Here is a 19,758-nt window from a genome sequence, read left to right on the forward strand (position 1 = left end):
CATGGGCAGGGACACCTTCCACCAGACCAGGTTGCTCCAAGCCCCGTCCAACCTGGCCTTGAACACTGCCAGGGAGGGGGCAGCCACAGCTTCTCTGGGCAACCTGTGCCAGTGTCTCACCACCCTCACAGGAAAGAATTTATTCCTTATATCTGACCTAAATCTACCCTCTTTCAGTTTAAAACCATTACTCCTTGTCCTATCACTACATTCCCTGATAAAGGGTCCCTCCCCATCTTTCCTGTAGCCCCCTTTAAGCACTGGAAGGTGCTATAAGGTCTTCCCAGAGCCTTCTCTTCTCCAGGCTGAACAGCTCCAACTCTTTCAGCCTGTCATCATAAGGGAGGTGCTCCAGGCCCTGATCTGATTTGATTTGATTCCCTCTGTGCTGGGTTTGTGTGGTGGGGTTTTTGGTAGTGGGGGAGGGGGCTACAGTGATGGCCCCTGTGAGAAGCTTCTTGACAGCTCCCCTGCTCCAAGTTGGACCTGCTTCTGGGCAAGGCCAAGCCAATTAGTGATGGTGGCCATGCCTCTGAGATAACATATTTAAGAAGGGGAATGTTGGGACTTGTCAGGAGGAGTTATGAGAAGAACACCTATGTGAAGGCTGAGGCCAACAGAAAGAAGGAGGAAGGGGGGGAAGTGTGCTGGAGCAGAGAGCCCCCCTGTATCTCATGGAGACAGCAGGGCCTCTCCCCCTCTCCCCCTGCCACCCATGGAGATCTATGGTGGAGCAGAGATCTGCCTGCAGCCTGTGGAGGACCCCACACCAGAGCAGATGGCTCTGCCCAAAGAATGCCAGGACTCTGTGGGAAGAAGAAGAAGCCCCCACTGTTGTAGTCTGGCACTGAGAGGACTACAACATGTGGGGGTGACCAACACCTGAGTAGCCTGGGAAGGACTGCAGCCTGTGGGAAGAACTCACAACAGAGAGAGTTTGTGGAGGACTGTCTTCTGTGAAAGGGGAGACACGTGGAGCAAGGGAAGAACACAGAGGAGTAACTCCCCCTGAGAAGGAAGGAGCAGCAGACTGACCGAACACACACCACCACCACCCCCCCCCCACCCCCCCCCCCCCCCCCCATTCCTTGCCCCTGCACTGCTGGTGGGGAGGAAGTAGAGATACTAAGAACAAAATTGAATCGGGGAAGAAGGGAGGGTTAGGGAGAGGTTTTTGTAAGACACGGTAATGCTTCGCGCTGTCCCACTCTGTCTGTTAAGTGGTGGTGGTCTTAGTGTCTGCATTAAAGTGATGTTCTTTTTCTTCCCCTAAGGGATCTGTCTTTTGCCCATGATGGTAAGGGATGAGCTACCCCTCCCTGTCCTTATCTCGACTCCTGAGCCTTTTGTTTTAATTTCTCCTCAGTGCTGTGGGGGAAGGGGTGAGTGAATGGCTGGGTGGTGCTCAGTTGCCCTTTGGGCTCAAACCATGACACCCCCCGATTTAATTTTAAACAACTTCATGTCAGTAAAAAGATCTGCAAGTAAGTCTGAGCACAAAAATCAGATCACTCCACAGGAATATATTTTGGGTAGGGAGGAGAGGACCAAAGCATTTTTCTGACAATCATTGCAATATGTATAACCTTAACATTCTGAGGGGTTTTGAATTCACTGCAGATATTTTCTAAACCATAGAGGAGGTATAGTTTTTTACACGTTTAAAGAGAACTTTGCAATTAAGTAAGAGCTGGAGGAACTAAGGGGGAGGGATAATAGGGAGGGAGAGTGAACTGGAACATTACTAATGCTCACAATGGTAGCTCAGTGAAAGAAAATGCTGCAGAACAAACCTGCCTTCATCCAGTCAATTTTTGGAAAGAGTTATAGCCATTTGGAACTGAGTTTTTGCTTGAAAACTCTTTGGAAACAGTATACTGCTCCCAAGCACTTTCAGCCCTTTTGAGACCTGGAATGAGATTCATCTCACTCAGCTTCAGACATCTGCACTGTAGCTGTCTACATCTGAACCCTATGTCCCTTTGTCACTGGAAAGAAATACACATTTGTAATGTGCAATTCATCTAACCCATTATGGATGTCTGCTGTAGGGTGAAATGAATAGCATGTGTGAAGTGCCCATTTTCTCTCTGTTGAATCTAAAAGGCATCTATAAAGACTGTTTCAGATACAGATTTGGAAGTCCATGAGAGGAAACCCCTCCCCAGTGTCAAAATATTTTTTTAAATTTTTGAATGACTATGAAATAGTTGCTACTCTTTTATGTATTTAGACTTAAAAAAAATTGAGAGGAACGGTGTAATACACTCTTGGCAGACAACACGCCACGGAATAATTTATGATGGCGGTGTTTGTCTTCATAGACGAGCTTGCATTGAAGTCAACCATTGTACCATAAAGCGGTCTCTTCAGCAGTCTGAGGCCAGGGATGGATTTGTCTGCTCAAAGGTGGAAGCCTCCACATTTAATAGCCTAGACCAATGGAGAGAAACAAGAGCCTGTGGAACACTGTTCATCTTTTTCTAAGGTCAATGGCAAAAGCCACAAGTCTTGTACCTTCCAGGTGCCTACTTTTCTCTGTCAGTTAGCAAAGGTACCTGGATTGACTAATTAAAGCTGCTTCAAGAGTTGCTATAGGCACTACAGTGTTCCTGTCTGCAGTGAGGAACTGCTTGTGTGGATGAAGCTGCAAGAGGGGACTTGAATGAAAAAAATAACTCAGAATGTTAACCTGATGCTGAAAGCAGCTGTAAAAAGTCCTAGTGAAGAGGAACAGTTGTTTTATATCTCTATTTTGGAGCCTAGAAGCCTACAGTACATTCCTGGCTGTGCTTCTGCTCACTGTGTGACTTAAAACAGCATAATTATGACTTTTATTTCTTCCAGTTGCTTCAGCTGGGAAACAGGGGTAAGAATACCTTCTGATGCCTCTTTGTCATCACTTCATTTGACCTGTGTAAGCATAGGCAAATTCTGAAATCTTGCAGCTCAACTTCACAGTTAAGGGAAACTGGGGGATAGCTGGTTAGGACTATGCTTCAAATGGCAACACTTTCTTTTAGCTAGCTTAGTTCTGGGTCAACCCAGCATAGCTTGTTTGGGAGAAAATCCAAGCAGTGAATTAATCAGTGAATCCTTAGAGATACAAACTTCATTTTATTTTGTGGCATCATATATATATATATATATATATGTGCTTTGCCTTTTCTTCTCACTTCATTCTCCTGTTGCTGCAATATATGCTAGCTCAAGTTTAGGAACTGGAGACAAAAGCAGGGAGCAGACATCCCTGTTGGTTCACAGCCTTCCTCTGCATAGAGGGCTTGTGTGGCTCCACCATTAGCCACACAACTCACTTGCATACTGAGAACATGTGTGAGGTGGTCTGTTGATGACTCCTGACATTAAGCTAACCTGTGGGAAGAGACTTTTAAATACTCTGAAGTCCTATTGCAACACCTCTCTATGTTTACTGTATAAAAGAAGCTGAAATGCCTAACGCAGCTATATAATATATCACTTGCACAGAGGCAGAGAAAGTAATTTTGAAGGCAAAAATCTAAGTAAGGTAGGTACTTCATAGGGAGAAAAAGGATTTTAATCAGTGCAAACTGCATTAACACAGGATACTAGGCAATGTGATCCCATTGCTGAGCTTGGAAGAAAAACTGTAGTAATATCGGCCTCACAATTTTGAATTGGACCTGTGTCTCTGCTGCTACTTTTCCATCCCCTCTATTTTTCATAATTTTAAACTTAAGTACTGTATGTGCTTTTGGGTGCTTACACTGTCTGCACCATGTTTCTGCAATTTGTTTGCAAAATATCTTGTAGGCTGAAGCTAGTGTGGTGGAAATTATTAATGATCACAATGTGTGCAATGCCTAATTAGTACTGGAACTCAAGCTTTCTCTTCTCATACACAGCCAAAAATCTTGAAGTGACATATCATGATGGCTGTGTTGCATTTTAATAAACTTCCAAATTCAGCCTGTAAGAGAATTCCTGCTTTATAAGTGAGTTCATCTCATTGTTATCATGGTTCTTGATTAGTTTAATTTTTTGACATTCTTGTACATTTGTATTCATTTACTATACAGGGGCTTGAAAGAACAACACATTCAACTCTTTGCTCAAGTGGTCTGTTACAATGTTTTCTCATAAGAAGAGAACATGAAATCATCCAACTATCTGCTGGAAAATGTACTAATTATTTTCTGAGTGGATAAAAGGTCACAGTCAACAGGGCAAGGGAAAGACAAGCAAGCTCGACATAACTGTGCGTTGGAATTATGCCTAGAGAGGGAAAATAATATTTATAAATACAGCCCATAAAAATAATTGTAAAGCTTTTCTAAAAGCTTTACCATGTTGTCAAACAGAAAATTTAAGAATTATTTTGTGTCAAGACCAGAAAGGCCTGCTCATAGAAGCAGAGTTTTGGTACTAGCAAAGAATAGGAACATTTTATTTTCAAATTCATAAAAAAAAATTTGATCATCATGCAGGAAATACACCAGACTTAAGAAATCCTGCCACTGACCTCTATGGTAGAATAAAACTGAGAGAGAAGGGGAAATAACTCACCAGTTTTTTAATTACTATTATGCCAAGACTTTTAAAAGAGTTTGAATCCCAAATGTGCATTCTAAGAAAGGAAAACATTTTGAAAACGTTTTATTTCATTGAACAGCCCTGGGGGTGGCTGGCTTTTTCTCCCCCCCTGCCCCCCCCCCCCCGCATTTTTTTTCTTTTTTTCTTGCAGGTACGTGTAAAAATACAAAGTCATTTGCAAGAAGTTCACTTAATTCCTCACTCTCAGCTCACATTTGTTACAGATTTTGTTTGGCTTCCAGTTTGCCAGAAGGGAAGGGAAGAATGTTCTTCAGCCAGGGAATGCTGCTGTCCACTGAAAAATGTGTTTGGATGGAGGAGCTCTTTTTCATGGATGGATTGTGGCTTTTGGCAGCAGAGGTGGCAGGAAGCAGTTGCCATAACTACTATACCATTAAAAAAAAAAAAGCTTTAAGTAAAGAGACATTTTTGAAATTATGTTTTTATTAACAATCCTGGCAGAATCAACCAGTTCAATATGATGGGTGACAGGATACTGAATCTGAATGTGGTCTCTTGGGTGTATGCTAAGGATATGCTTTTAAGGGCTATATTCAGGCATTGGCTTGTAAGGTACATAGGGGAGGAAAATATGTAGACAGCCAGAGAACTGAACATAATCTGCCTTGCGTGGGATTTCAGGGCTTGGCTAGAATCACACTACGGTGTTAAATAGCAGACTAAAAAAATAATAATATATGTTTTTCAAAATCTTTAAGGATAGGATTTACAAATTCACCGAAATGATTTAGAAACATGAGTTACATTCTAAGTCAACACTAAGGACTCTGCATTAAATGTAGATATAATTTAATATTTATCTGTATTTAAGTGACAGATACTACTCAGATAAAAAGCCCAGATATAGTTGGTCAACACTGAATATTACTGGAGCAGACCCCAGGATGATTTATACTGGGTCAAACCCAGCTGAAGGTTTTTCATCCTCGACATTACTACACGTTATTGTCACTGGCAAATTGCTTTGGCACTCTTTTTGTGTGTTGTCGGAATCAGAAAACATTTCACACGGCTAAAATAACCTCTGTCCCTTGCCATGTGGATACCAACGTAGTTTTTGTGGTCTTCTAGCTACCTTCCTGCAGTGCTTTGAGATGTGTCACAAATGACCAAGCTACTTCTTTACCCACAGGACTTTTACTGAACTAGTCAGGTGAATTGGACTCATACCCCTGTTTAAACACTGGTTCCCAGGCAGGCTTTATCACTCGTTCTCACAAATTTCTGGGGTCAGCACGTATGAGACTGTCCATCAACAAGCCTTTGCGAACACATGATCATGGTGCGCCTTCAGCCAGGACCCTTACTCTGGTCCCATTCCGGTTTTGTTCACCTGGTGGCTTTCTCTTGTGTAAGGACACCAAGAGCCCTTGGAGTATTTTAATCAAGCTTAAGTCTAAATCACTTGTCTGTGAGGTGCTTTTCCTGTGGTACATCTTGCTGGCCTGAGCACATGTATCAAATAAACTTTCTAGTCTACCCACTAACCCTTTGCTTTAAAAGCAAGTGTTACATTAGGAAGTACATTAGGAGTGACTGATTCACTCCCATCCCTTTGTGAGTTGTAATGTATATTACAGCTACAATTGCTTCCATGCAAGAATAGGAACCTCCTGGCATGTGTAATTACATAAATCAAATAAGACTTTATTTCAAGCTTTAAAAAGGCTTAAAATGATGAACCCATCTGGGTGCAATCTTTAGGTTTTTTATTAACAATATCCACATTCTCGTAAATAATTAGGTTATGAAGACTTCAGCTACTACTTCTAAAGGAAATTCATATTCATCCTTATAGAATAAAAAAATGTTCTTTACATTTATCTGGTAAATTTAATCTTGTATTAAATTATCTTAAACTGTCCAAGCTCCCATCTTAGTAACGTCTTGTCCCTTTCTGTATCTAACTGAAAAGTGTTTTTTCATCCTTCGCTACTCCATTCTCTTCTTTTAGCTGTTCTGCTTTATATTTTAAAGTTCACTCCAATATATGGATTTCTACAAGATCTAAATTAACACCCTGAGTTTTCCAAAGTCTTTGAATGCTGTTTGATTATGGCTTACATCCAGAATCAAGATAGAAGAGATATTGTTCATACATACTATTCCTTCTTAGCCTTTCCCCCTGTTTTCTTCTGTAGTTGCAAATGAGAAGTAACTACTTCTCCTGTTTTTTTTTTTTTTCCATTTTTTTCCCCTAATCTACTAGGTCTTTAACATCCTCTTTTACATATTTCTAGAAATGCGACTAGCTCTGAAAACAAGCCAGGTGATGATTTAAATAAACATTATGAACGTGGCCAAAGGAAATGGCTCCTGGGGTAGAAGGTGCAGGCTCTGGGGAACAAGAAGCCCGAGATTGGAGCCATACTTGGTCTTCAGCAGGCTGAGGCAGGCAGAGACTTTTGGAGGCAAAGCAGTTCCACAGTAACTTCACAACTTGTCTTAGGTTCTGTCTCTGACTCTGCCTTGCCTTAAGAAACTATTTTTTTGGGGAAAAAAAGCCAAAAATACACAATGAACTCATCGCAAAATAATAATTATTCTGATGGAGAGGGAAACAAAACATCCTTTGGTTCTTTCTCCTCTCCTCTGAAGGAAAAGTTCTTTATATATATTATTTCAGTTCACTGTTTCATTTTAACCTGATGAAGGGCTAGAGTTTTGATGGTGATTTCCTGCATACATGGAGAGGCTGAGGTTTACACAGAGAAGTCCTGCAACCTCCCTTCTCCCTTTGAAGTGAAGCTGAAGAGCATTACAGCGTGCCTGTATGGCCAAGAGTCTGACTGTGTATTTTGGCATTTGAGTGCCAGACTGTTTGGTAATTTCCCCTTAAATCCTTTCATAGCTCAAATTCCTGTCAAGAGAACCTATATCTCTGTAGCCGCTGGTTTACCGTAGGGAATCTGTCTCCACTATCTGCGGACGTTCTGCCATTCGGTTTACCCCTCAGAAGCAATGCCATTTCACGTGCTTTTATTCATTTGTGTGCAGCCTATATTTAAAATGAAATATTGGCCGAAACCCCTCTGGATGGCTGTCAGATCTTAGCATGCCACATAAATATCAGTGTGAAAACATTCCTTCCAGCCCACACAGAATGTATCTAACACTGTTTTTTCTGGACAAAACCAGCCCTATTACAGTGAGGCCTTCAGCAAAGGACCACTTCCAGTGGGCAGGACCCTGTCTTAAATTGACCGCTTTAAAGTGCTCTGAAAGTTTCCAGTATAATTTTCATTACCCTTTAGTTAAAGACCACCTTTACTAGGTAACTACGCTTGTTTGCCAACCCACTGGGTAGCTGCCATCTAAGCAATTGCCTAGGTGGCCTGCTGCCAGCTTTCAACTGTTTCAAGATGTGAGTTACCTGATGCTCTCAGGCACTATGGGACCGTAGCAATGTTCACTGTGCTGGTGCCTTCCTGCTTACCCAGCAGATGTTTCTCTGTGGCACCTTCATGGCTTTATGGCTGCACGGGGTTGGTTTCCAATGGGCCTCTCTGCTGGACTGCCAGTTGAGTGCAATTTGCACTTTTTTTTTGCAAGGATATGCACTTTATGTGCACTAACACATACATATGGCCCTTATGTGGTTACTGGCATGGCAGAATTTGCATCTGCAAACCTCACTGGGGCATATGGCATTTGATCGTTACAGCAGAAAAACAAAATTATCAATGGCCATGAGAACAGCCAGCTCCCATCAGCAATTTAAAGCTTAAAAGAAGGGCCTCAATGCCTCCAGAGCAAAATATATAAAATCCATTTTGACTGTGCTTTCTCAAAACACCACAAATGTGTAAGGGGGAAAAAAGGTGACTGACAGAGTTGATGCTATAAAAAGAATTAATTTCTGATGTACACCTGTGCAAAACACTCAGATGAGCTTTGAGATATGTGTGTCCTTGCATGTACACAGGATCTGAAAATTCATCTGGCTTCAGCCCTGGAGATGGTCCAAGAGCCGATGCCAGCAGAGCTCTTGCGTGGCACTGTCGGGCTCACCCCCAAGCCTCCTCTTCTTCTGGCAGCTGCAAGGGCAGGGGACACTGTTCCTTTAGCGCCCATCTGGCAGCAGTCATGGTGTACTGGGAAGCACTGATTGCTACTAACCGGAGTCTGTTTAGCGAAACTCGGGCTTATGCAGTCAGAGATGTGTGGGAGGGTTTGGCAGATTCAGGTCCTTTAGGTAAAGTCTGTCCGAGACAGAGATGGAAGAATTAAAATAAAGACATACCAGTGAACCAAATTACAGGTAGGCAAAATACATGCTTATGAGCTTCCTGTGGCAAAATGCATTAAAGCTAATAAGCATTACAGAATGCAACACTTCTTACCCCTTATGCCTTCTGAGGCACCCATCTCTCTCCTGTACCTAAATGCACACACATTCTCCAGAATTTCATTCGACTACCCCGTCTTACTGTATTTGTTTAGCAACACTTGGGGCAGTGAGACTATGGTGGCAATGGCCACAATGGCCTTTTTAATAAGATCATCCTTAGGTTGAACAATTGCTACACCAAAGCTTTCTTGAGCAGCTGCTTAAGAAAATGTCCGTGTGCTTTCACTTATACACACTGTTCCCAGAATAATCAAGAGAAATAAAAGATATTGCTGCCCTGGTCCTCCAAGCATGGAAAATAATAATTTTTCCTTGGCTTTTGTTATTTTTCCCACGCATTTACTCTTCAACCCTATCCTTGGGTCAATGTAGAATGCTGAGTCGTCTAAGTATGATGAATTTATTACTTTAAACTTTGCAGAGCACAATTTAAGAAGAGTGAGGTAACGGTGTAAGCAATGTGGAAAGACTTGAACATTTTCTAGTTTGATTATTTGATATATTTTGAGGTTTCCAAAACTTAGGGTTTTTTTAAAAGGATCGGTTTGGCTAGAGGACTGAAATTGGATCAAATCCATCTTGCATCCCCACCTAAAAATGAGATTTGGGTCTACAAGTTCAGACTCTCGGGAACAGAAGTCTCCCTCCTCATACATAATTATGTATAGTTTCTGAAGAGGTGAAATGTCACACTGTGAAGAGATGGAAAATACATTAAGAGAGAATGAGTTCATCTTCCTGATACAGAACAGTCCCTGCACAGTAATGGGATTATGACAGCACCGAACATTTGAAAAAGTCTATACCGCTGTCTCTGCTGTATTTGATTTGTATACGAATGGATTTCCGTTCCCAGTAATGGCTTTCTCTGAGCTACCACAAACTCTAAAATGGGAAATAAAAATGGAATTTTGGGAAGATAGGAGCTGTCATAATCACTTGGTGACATTGCAGCTTGCAATGCAGACAAAAATACAGAGGAAGTACTGGGTAGTAACACTTGTGGAGTTCTTTAAGAGACAAGAAATATCTAAAAGTAATGGACAAAGTTGTGGCACAGTTTGCATGTCTGCTATTCCTACCTGCAGATGGGCAGGAGGAGACAAGGAGTTGGTGGAGGTTTTGCTCTGCCCCAACATTCTGGCTGAGGAAAGATGGAGGGAGGGATGAAAACCTGATAGTCACTTTTTACTGAAGAGTGTAGCAGACAACTCATCTCCCTAAACCCTTTAGACGGGGTAAATGGTAAAACTGCATTGTAGCACTGCTTTTTCACTGCACCCTTCAATGATGTTCGCCAGTGTATTTCCTTCTGATGTGCAGCGACCAGTCTTATAACCATCTAGTGTAAAAATATAGCCAAGATTTTCTGAAACATCTTTATATACGTATAGACTATGTAAGAGTAATATGACAAATATGTAATATTGTGCAGATATACAGACATTGTATATACATTGTACCAAGCACTAGCAGGACAGCTCTCTTGTAATGTGGTTCAAGCACATTTATATGTAATGCAAGAGATTATTAGGCAAATTTTTATAAAGACCTTGGGCCTCTCTACAAGTACTCCCAGCTTTGTAAAGCTTCACTGCCGTTGTTTGAACAACCTCGGGAGAAAAGTTATTCCTAGGCATATAAAAATTGTTTTTGTAAATAAGAATCGATTTCATTTACAATTTGCAAAACAAAATAAAGCAAAAACCCCACATTAAAAAAAAGGCAAAATCCAAAATTCATTAAAATGCCAGTCATCAGTAGATTAGACACACATGTGGGGTAAGATTTAGATAGGATGAGTTTGTGTTCACTTTTGGAAAGAAAGCATCTTTTCTGGGAACAAGAAAAACTCCAACTTACTGTTGTGGAATGAGAAAGGATAAGCAAGAAATCAGCATGAAAATTGAATTATAATGCATAATAATAGAGTTCTATTAGAAAAGTAAGTTTTGGTAATAGCTCATTTTAGGAGCCACACTTCAACTGGACTGTTTATACAACTGTCTCACCAGCTGAATCCCCTCGTTACTGCTCTCACCTTTCATTTGACTCGCAGGCTGTACCACCACTTCTGCACACCTTGTACACTGCCATTACCCACTCCGGCAGGTTTTTACTACTCTGAGATTGGTTTATATGGCTGATTGTGACTCTCATGCTGAATATCTTAATCCACTGACTCTGCAGGACATTGTCTTTGGACATAACCCGTGGAGTTCATGGGCGCTTTGGGGGGACTCAGGAGGTCCCCATCTTTCTGAACTGCAGCAAATAGGAACTTTGCCTAATGCTCTGGAGAGGCACTGAATGCCCCTGTCTGCACTTTCCTGTTATATTTCATGACTCCAAAAACACTTTGACAGAATTCCACCCCACCAAAACCAAAGTGCAGTATTTACATATAGAAAGACTACTGATGCCTTAATGTAGGAATCAGCTCCACCTGTTTTCACTTGTCTGTCTCTAGTAGGGCAAAAATGGCAAACAGTAGCCCACAAATATACCACATAGAACAAGTATTTTGGACCTATAATACAGTTTATTACTTTTACTGAAATCACAGAATCAAATGTTTTAAGATTACAACTGGTAAATTATACATATGTAACAGTTTACAAAACAAAATATTGGCCTTCAATGTGTCATACATAGTACAGTGTAGACCTTGTACAATTCAAATTATTTTATATTTCGCATATTATTTATGATGTAAACTGGCTGACATAGTAGTGCTCTAAAAATGTTAACTCTCTTTGATTAGACACATACTAGGATGAAGAAAAAGTTTTGTGACACAACTTGGTTTTTCAAAGGGTACTGGTATTTCAGCCAAGTTATCTATAATGTACAAAGTGACACTTTGCAGAATATGCTGATGCCAATAGAGTGTATAAAGAGGCACATGAAATAAACAAGCAAAACCAAATGTTGTGCTTTTCTGTTAGTCTTCCCTACAATACCTCTCTTGTTTTATCTTATCTGATGTTAGGAAGATGACCTGGCAATAGAAATTAAATGGATTTATTGCTATACAGGGGTATTATGCTGATACCAAACTTAACTTGAATTCAGTATATCATTGCCTGTTATCTGACAGGATTTTACAATACATATATGCTTGACTGTCAATAAGTATGTTTCAAATAATAAACTACCCGAAAATTTCACAGTTCATAGGATAAATTGTGTAAACCAGTTCCTGTAAATTAAAAGACAAATTATGCTGTCACTTAAAGCAGTATAAGTCTGAAGCAGCTCCTGCAAAGCCAAATGATGTAATGAAGTTACTCTGAATTTACATAGGTATAACTAAACCCAGTATAACGATTTTGCCCTGTGGATGGGAGTAATGGAGACCCAAATACTTGTGTATATACATCCATGTGTGTGTTTATATACACCAAAGTATACACATGCACACACAAAAAATATGCATTTGCATTTAGCCACAGTTAAGTTCTACATGTGCCCATGTATGTGTTTCAACAGGGAGTGTGCAAGGCTGATGTAAATGGAAATTATTTTAGTGTCCTTGTAGTGTCCGTGAGCCTCTACAGTCAACTTCCAGGACAAAAAGCATCCTGAGTTTTGTTTTTGACCTGCAGCTCTGCAGTGTGCAGAGCAGTTAGACAGTATCGAGATGTTTGGTATGGTGTGTCTGAAGAGAAGTTCTTACACTGCTTACCTGGAAGACTATGTTTGGGGCGTTTCAAATTTTGTACACTATCACTGAAAACTTACACTGGTAATAAAATCTTCTAAACCCCAAAGCTACATTTTGTGGTGCCAGCTGAGAACCTGACAATGTCTCTTACGCTAAGTCATTACTGGTACACACGATAAACCAGAAATATTTGCATTTGCAATGCTATTCGAAACAGGAATGTTGAACTAGCAGTGTACCCACCATAAAAAAAAACCTCTTGAAAATGTTACCCATGACAAGTATGAATGTAATGATGCACTCTGGCAACTCTATTAAAAATAATCACTTGAAAAGGAACAAACCCCTCCAAAACAGCAACCCTTTTTTTCTGAAAATTGCAGCCCATGCTCAGAGAATCTATTTTTGGCTCTTGCCATAGGATCCATCTTCCTCAGTGACAAAGAACAGCATGGCATTCATTAGCACAAAGAGAAACACTCACCTAAACTTAATGCTGAAAACCCACAATTTAATGTTCCATCCTTACAAACACTGTTTAAAGCCTTCCCTAAAGACCATCGGAGTCAAGGCTTATAGTCAATCCCTGGCATTTTGGAGGGGGTCTTAAGTGACGAAGCATCACCCACTGGCCATCACAAATTCATCCAAAGCCTTATGGCTGGCTCTAGGTATTCAACAGTGCCTGAATGGCAGCAGACACTGGGCAGAGAGGCTGAACTGGAATTTAACTTGTGTGAATGTGGGCACTGATAAGCAAGAAAACTTTCAACAGTTCGAAATAAGAGTATTTGCAGTCTGTAGTACGGCCCTTATGGTGAAGTGGCTACAGAAGTCATCTGTATTGTTAAATAAAACTGACTGTAGAAAAGCTGTAGGTTTGTCTATATTGCATTTTTCTTCCTTAAACTGGGCCAAATACAAGTTCCTTTGAGTTCAGCAGTTGTTGGATGGGATGAAAAGTGGAAGCAAACAGATACTGTTATTTTTTGAGGAAACACAGGGAATAAATGCTTTGCTGGCTTTTTTGTGTCTAACTTTGTCTGATGTGGTGCAAAGAGTTAGAATATAATGAAGTAAAACATTGCAAAGCCTTCCAAATCAGGCTTTTGACTTTTTATAGCCATATATACATATTTATATATGTATATAAATGGTGGAAAGACTGAAAAAGTAGCTTTTTTAATAGTTCAGTCTTCATAAACCAGATCATACATTGTTTCAGCTATATTTGTAAGGAGGCACACAAGAGTTTCTCTGTAGTGTTTTCACTTAAACGCAAGAAGCTGCGTGAGAGAAGACTCACTTGCTGCCCTGACAACTCAGAGAAACTTCATCCACATACAGACGACTCCCAGGTACTAGAAGCCTGAACTTGCTCCCACTGAAGCCAAGGGTGAGACACCTACCAGCTTCGGTGGTAAATCGCTGAGGCATGCAGCGTGAACTGCATGCATCCATGCAAAGCGAGCCTGTTGTCTGACTTCAGGAGCCGATATGGGTTTTTTTGGGTCCACAGACTTACTAGTTGAGAGATTTTCGAAGTGAAGTGTAACAAGGAGCATGAGGTGTCACAAAATTAAAAATCTACAACTTCTCTAAGAAAAAGATGGTAGAAGAAAAAGAACATACTTCTATACAATGTGCACACATGTATACACATATACTCCTGTTTCATGCAGAAAGCTTTCTAAATAAAAACATACAAAAAATAACCAGTGCCATACATTATGTAAACTCACAAGGCATACTTTCAACATAAATTTGAAGCATAAATTAAAAGAGTAAAGAAAGAGAGACAGAGACGATAGCGAACATTTTAAATATAGAATTTGCACAATTGATATTTTTGTTAAATAAGAATAAATAAATTCATTACATCCGTTCACATACCAGTTTCAAAAACAATAAATTATTTTATTTTTTCAGTGCTGTGTTGCTTTTTTTTTTTTACAATTGTAATTAATCCACAAGATTATTCCCTCTCCCCCTTGTGATAAAACTGTTTCCACAGGAGGGCAGCTAAACTTAATTTCTTGCATACTGTCAAACCAAAGATGACAAAGATGACAGTAGTGAGAATGTCTTACTTGAGAAGCAGATGCTCTATAAAACACTGATGTTGAGGGGTCCAACTCCACCTAAGGGCAATGGAGCTGTATCCCAAAAAGTCAGCAGTGAATTTAACACTAAGGACTGCTAATTTCTGTGAAAAGAGCAATACTCCAGGTTTCTATCCCCTAGAAGCATTTTATGAATGCTGTTTGGCAACACTCGGTAGTAATGTAAACAATGACATAACAGTGTGAGAGACAAGGAATTTGGTTGACAAGTTGAAATGACACAGTCACATACCTTGCACCAACTTTTCATTCATCAGATACTTGAAACAGCTACGACTGACAAAAGCAAGGTTTGGAACTGGAGTCTGATTACAAAGAACAGCTAAAAGCAAGTGTTAACTAGAGCAGGCTGACCACTAACTAGGTCACTATCTTACACTTTCAGGGTTGCTTCCTTGGTCTGTCCCCTTTGCCCTCTCACCAGCAACTGCTTTTTTCGCATGTTAATTGCTTCATTACTACACTAGTGAAAAGGGAAAAATCACTATAGTGGTTTGTTCTCATAGTTAATTTTTTATAAATAAACACTTTCTACGAAACAGATACTCTTGATCTAAGGAAACTTTAAATTTATACCCGCGTATGGTATAACTCTTCTGGAGCCTGAATAGCAGCCAAAAGCTTTACTCATCTTGCTGAATATATGTAATAAATTATTATCATGATGCAAATAGTTGCACATTCGGTCTCTATTATGATAAAACACAGGAAAAACAAATGCCACAATACAGCAGCTGTATTCAGAGACAAATGTCCATGCTGAGACACACTGTCTCCTTATTTTTCCTCTCATGATTGTTTGCTATGAACTTTTTCGAGAGGTTCTAGAACATGTGTAATAGACACATAAGTATAAAAATTAGATTACTTTAAAGGAAAATAAGACACTTCAAAGTGACCTTATGTTAACAGGTAGAGGAGACATAAATCTTACTTTTCTAGAACTCTGCAAATATTCAGAGCCTTGATCTCAGTTCCTATGGTGGGATCACAGATTAAATGGGGAATTTTCCTCAAGAGTCACGGTTTTGCGTGAGGCTACTCCTAGTAAGAAGGCCACACCATTTTTGAATGACTAGTAACATTCACTGGTAATTCATTTTGACAGAGAAGGCGGCCCTGCCCCTATTACTATTTATTTAGAACAGGGTACAAAAATAGACACTTCTCCAGGTTTCATACTTGTAGATGTAGCAATTCTATGCTGTTTTGAAATCATCACATGCTTTCTAAGAGTTCATACAAACATGCCACAGTTGCAAAAACATATTTGTGTCAGCCTGGAGTGAGACCTGCCCTTCTTGCTACAGATGCCAACAAGTTTTCTCTACTGATTTCATGACCAGGATTTTCAGAAGAGCCTGGGGTATTTCAGTGCTCGAGTACCACTGACTCACAGCTGTGAAGCTTGTCCGAAAATCCTCTTGCAGTCTCATACTCATCTGTGGATGAACAAAGGAATAAAAGACAGGTGGTATTCTATTTTCATGAGTGTATTATAACCATTTTTTTTCAGTACCTGTTATTCTAGGGCTTAATTCAAAGCCTGCTGATATAAAAGGAAGCAATTTTAACAGGGTTGCTATCAGGCCTCCACCTGTTATCTGCATAAGGTGAAATGCCCATCCTCGGTCACAGAACTTCTACCAGACAATAGTGGGATTCAGAAGTTGCTGCCAGTGAAAACTATTACCAGCTACTGCCTGTACTGTGGAAACAGTCTTATTGATATTGGGCAAGTCCTCCACATCCTGATGTGGTTTGACTTCCTAGTGACCCCGCTTCCTCCCAAATGTGGTAGATATACAAAACATGAATGCCTTCTACAGCTTAAAAAAAACCCCAAAACACACACAAAACAATCAAAAAAGACAAATAGTTACAAACGTTTGCTGGTAAGATGAATACCAGAGTTAGACACGATGGACAAAACAGTGATAAAATACTAACTGCTTGCTGTGTTTTTTTGACCTTTATAGCCTCTTCAGAAGATGTGGGTACATTACACATTGTTAGATTCAAGGTGGAAGCCACAGAGAAAACAACAGAGAAAGCAGCTGAACACAGCCTCAGAATATCTGAGTTAGAAGACACTTGATTATCTTACCTGTAATTTTTGGTTCTCTAACTAGTTTCTACAAAATACAATATGCCTTTGTTTTATGGAAAGAAGCAGCTAGCAGCTATTGTTCATCAACAACAAGGATCCCAAGATGTGACACAGCTGGAACTAGTGGAAGGTTTACAAGCAAAGTGTACACAAAATCCTCATAGCAGCCAAGTCCTCCTTCTGTGTGTGTCTGACATACACATGGTGAGGAGTTGCTGATGGTGCTGGTATTTGAGCAATGTACATGTGGGGATCCCTGGTCTGCAAGCTGCTGCAATGCTCCTTCTGAGAATCTTGGTATTTGTCATAGAATAATGATCTGCTCTCAGGAAATTCCTAGCACGAAAATGTGTTTCCTTTTGTCAAAACCAAAAGGTATTACTATTTAAAACCAGCAGCAAGCTCTTCATTTTCCAGTAAAACGTCTGCAGCCCTTTCTAAAGAATGGAACAGGTCCACGGGGCTGTAGATATACTTTGGTCAATCCTTTGCTTACGTAGTTTGTCTTTTGATTTTTTAATAGAACCAAGTGATATAAAGTGACATACCAAATGAAAGATATTTACAAAACAGTATAAAATAAGCTACTGTGGTATCATAGGAACATGTGACATTTTCTAAGGACATACTGTGTTAGAGGTAGGTGAAAAAGGGGAGATGATTCTGTAACCTTCAAATATCCCAGGATCCTCCATTCACTAGTTTTTCTTCTTTTGCATTATTTTATTATATATTTTTGCAGACACAGAGGGCTTATAACAACTTTAATGCTTAGTTTTTTGACATATTAAGATCACCCTACTATTATTTAAAGCAGTGCACATCTTCGTTTGGTCCAAATAGGCAGATTCTGCCCATAGTTTGAGACTGTATCTAAGTACTTTGAAGCCTTTGCTTCTCTCTGTCTGGGCAGACCTAATACCAGTATGTCAACAATGGCTTAATCAAACCTCTTTTAAAGAAGATCACAACCACAGGTTAACACTTTTTCAACAAGCACTGTTTAAATGCTGATGGTCGCTGAGTGAGAAGACATCCCTTAGCTAATTTTCCATGTCCGTCTTTGCACTGGACAGTCCTGGTGTGCCATCCTGTGTCACATGTTCGAGAACAAGAAAGCCACGGCCCCGTAACCCAGCGGGGTTGCGTGAGCTGTGGAGTTACTTTGCTGCTGCTGCTACCACTGCTGGTGACGGAGTTAGTAATTTGCCCTTGCTTCTTTGGCACGAAGAAACTATAGCGAACATCCACGGGTTGAGTTGGATCAGTCGCAAGTATCTGCACAATAAGAACCTCTTTTGTGGCAGAGTGACCCATTGCGTGCAAGAAATCATCTTTGTGACTCCAGCCGCTGTAGTTCATGACAGTCCCATTGATGTCGATGATTGTTTCTGAAGTGGAGATCATATATTTTCCATTGACAAGGTACTCACCGTTTTTCTTTTTCAAGGCCAGGTAGGCAGTGAACCTGCTCTGGTCTTTAGTTTTGAACTGCCGAACTTTGATGTGGGTTGCCCCTTCTGGGATTTTCACTACATCTGTGTAGCCCTTGCTGAATGAAGGGAAAAAAAAAAAAAAGAGTATTCAGTAGCTAGTGTGAAATAAGCCTCAAGTCTTACTGCAACGCCTAATGAAGTCACTGGCATGACACATCTTGCCTAGCTTTAGTTCGGGCCCTGAATCCATCTGGCTTGAGGCTCATCTAAGATTAATTTAATCAGGTTACGCTGTTTGTCTATTGTATTGTTCTTTATGTTCTTGAAGAAATTTCTACTGCACTTATTTCAGATTGCTTCATCTTTAGCTTTAGCAATGATTTTATGTGAGTCAGATACAAGAGGAATGAAAAATAACAGATAGCTTATATATTTCAGTAAAGGGTGGGAGATATGAAATACGATGCACGCTTTGCCTGCCAAGGAAAAGATAATGAGATATGCATTGGTTACAGCTGTTTTGCGCTGTCTTTGCTATAATGATGATTAAGGAAAGCATGAGCAGAGTAACAGCTGGGTAGAGGTACCTTGGGAACATTTAAAAATAATCTTGATCACTGAGAAAAAATTTGTTTACTTTGAAATTCATAAAGCTGAAGATTAATTGTCAAGTGCCTAATAGGAGGTGCACCCAAATGTTTAATTTGTACTATCAGTGAGTTCTCGCTGTTGCTACTTATGAAGTATCTTAAGTCAGATTCAGAAAAAGATACTTAACTCTTTTACTGAAAGTGACAAGCATTCAAAACCTGCAAGTGTGCTGGAACTTATCACTATCCTAAAAGTATGTTATTTATTTTAACTTTACTGATATGTAGAAAAAAATCTAAAGACTATACATAGCTATAAGCTACCAGGTGGAGTTTGGAGACATGTATTTTCATTTCTAAACCTGTGACAAAACCATTCTACAAGCATTTCGTATCTGAAAAGTTTACTGATGAAACTTCTAGAAAAAAAAAGGAATGAGAAAACATACTAAAAATCTATAAAAGTTAAGGGATCTCCTTTGGGATTGTTTAAAGAACAGACTGCTAATTTCGAGAATTTTTGGCTGCACAAGTAGAGACTGCACAGACTACAGATTAAACACTTGTGCTATTCTCCTGCTATTTCCAGCAGTTATGGAACAATGACTAAAACTCTATTGATTTAGCACCTCCATAAAGCCAAAGGAATATGGTGCAAAAAACAGGCTGGGGGGGAACTCCGCTCTACAGCACTGCACAAATATTTTTACATAACAGTTGCCAAAATAACTCTGTTAAAACATGTTAACTAAAGTTACAAAATCATTTGTACAAAACCTAAAAGCACTGCTGGAGAATTCAAGCCATCTGCACAAAGAACTGGAACACTATATGTGCACAAAGAAGCATATGCAGCTTTAATTCTCCTCCTTCCCAACTTTTGAC

At 40.0% G+C, this 19,758-nt stretch overlaps 1 protein-coding gene across 1 annotated transcript in view; it reads right to left on the reverse strand.

Moving 5' to 3' along the window:
* Window positions 1-11,475: 11,475 nt before the first annotated feature.
* The window catches only part of ADAMTS5 (ADAM metallopeptidase with thrombospondin type 1 motif 5), a 46,909-nt gene continuing 38,626 nt past the window's right edge, over window positions 11,476-19,758 (reverse strand). Inside the window, exon 8 of the mRNA XM_074902389.1 lies at window positions 11,476-18,399. Within this exon, the coding sequence (XP_074758490.1) occupies window positions 17,826-18,399 (574 nt within the window). The 3' untranslated portion in view covers window positions 11,476-17,825. The remainder of the gene's footprint in view (window positions 18,400-19,758) is intronic.

Source organism: Athene noctua, chromosome 1 (assembly GCF_965140245.1).
Source record: "Athene noctua chromosome 1, bAthNoc1.hap1.1, whole genome shotgun sequence".
Lineage (NCBI taxonomy): Eukaryota > Metazoa > Chordata > Aves > Strigiformes > Strigidae > Athene > Athene noctua.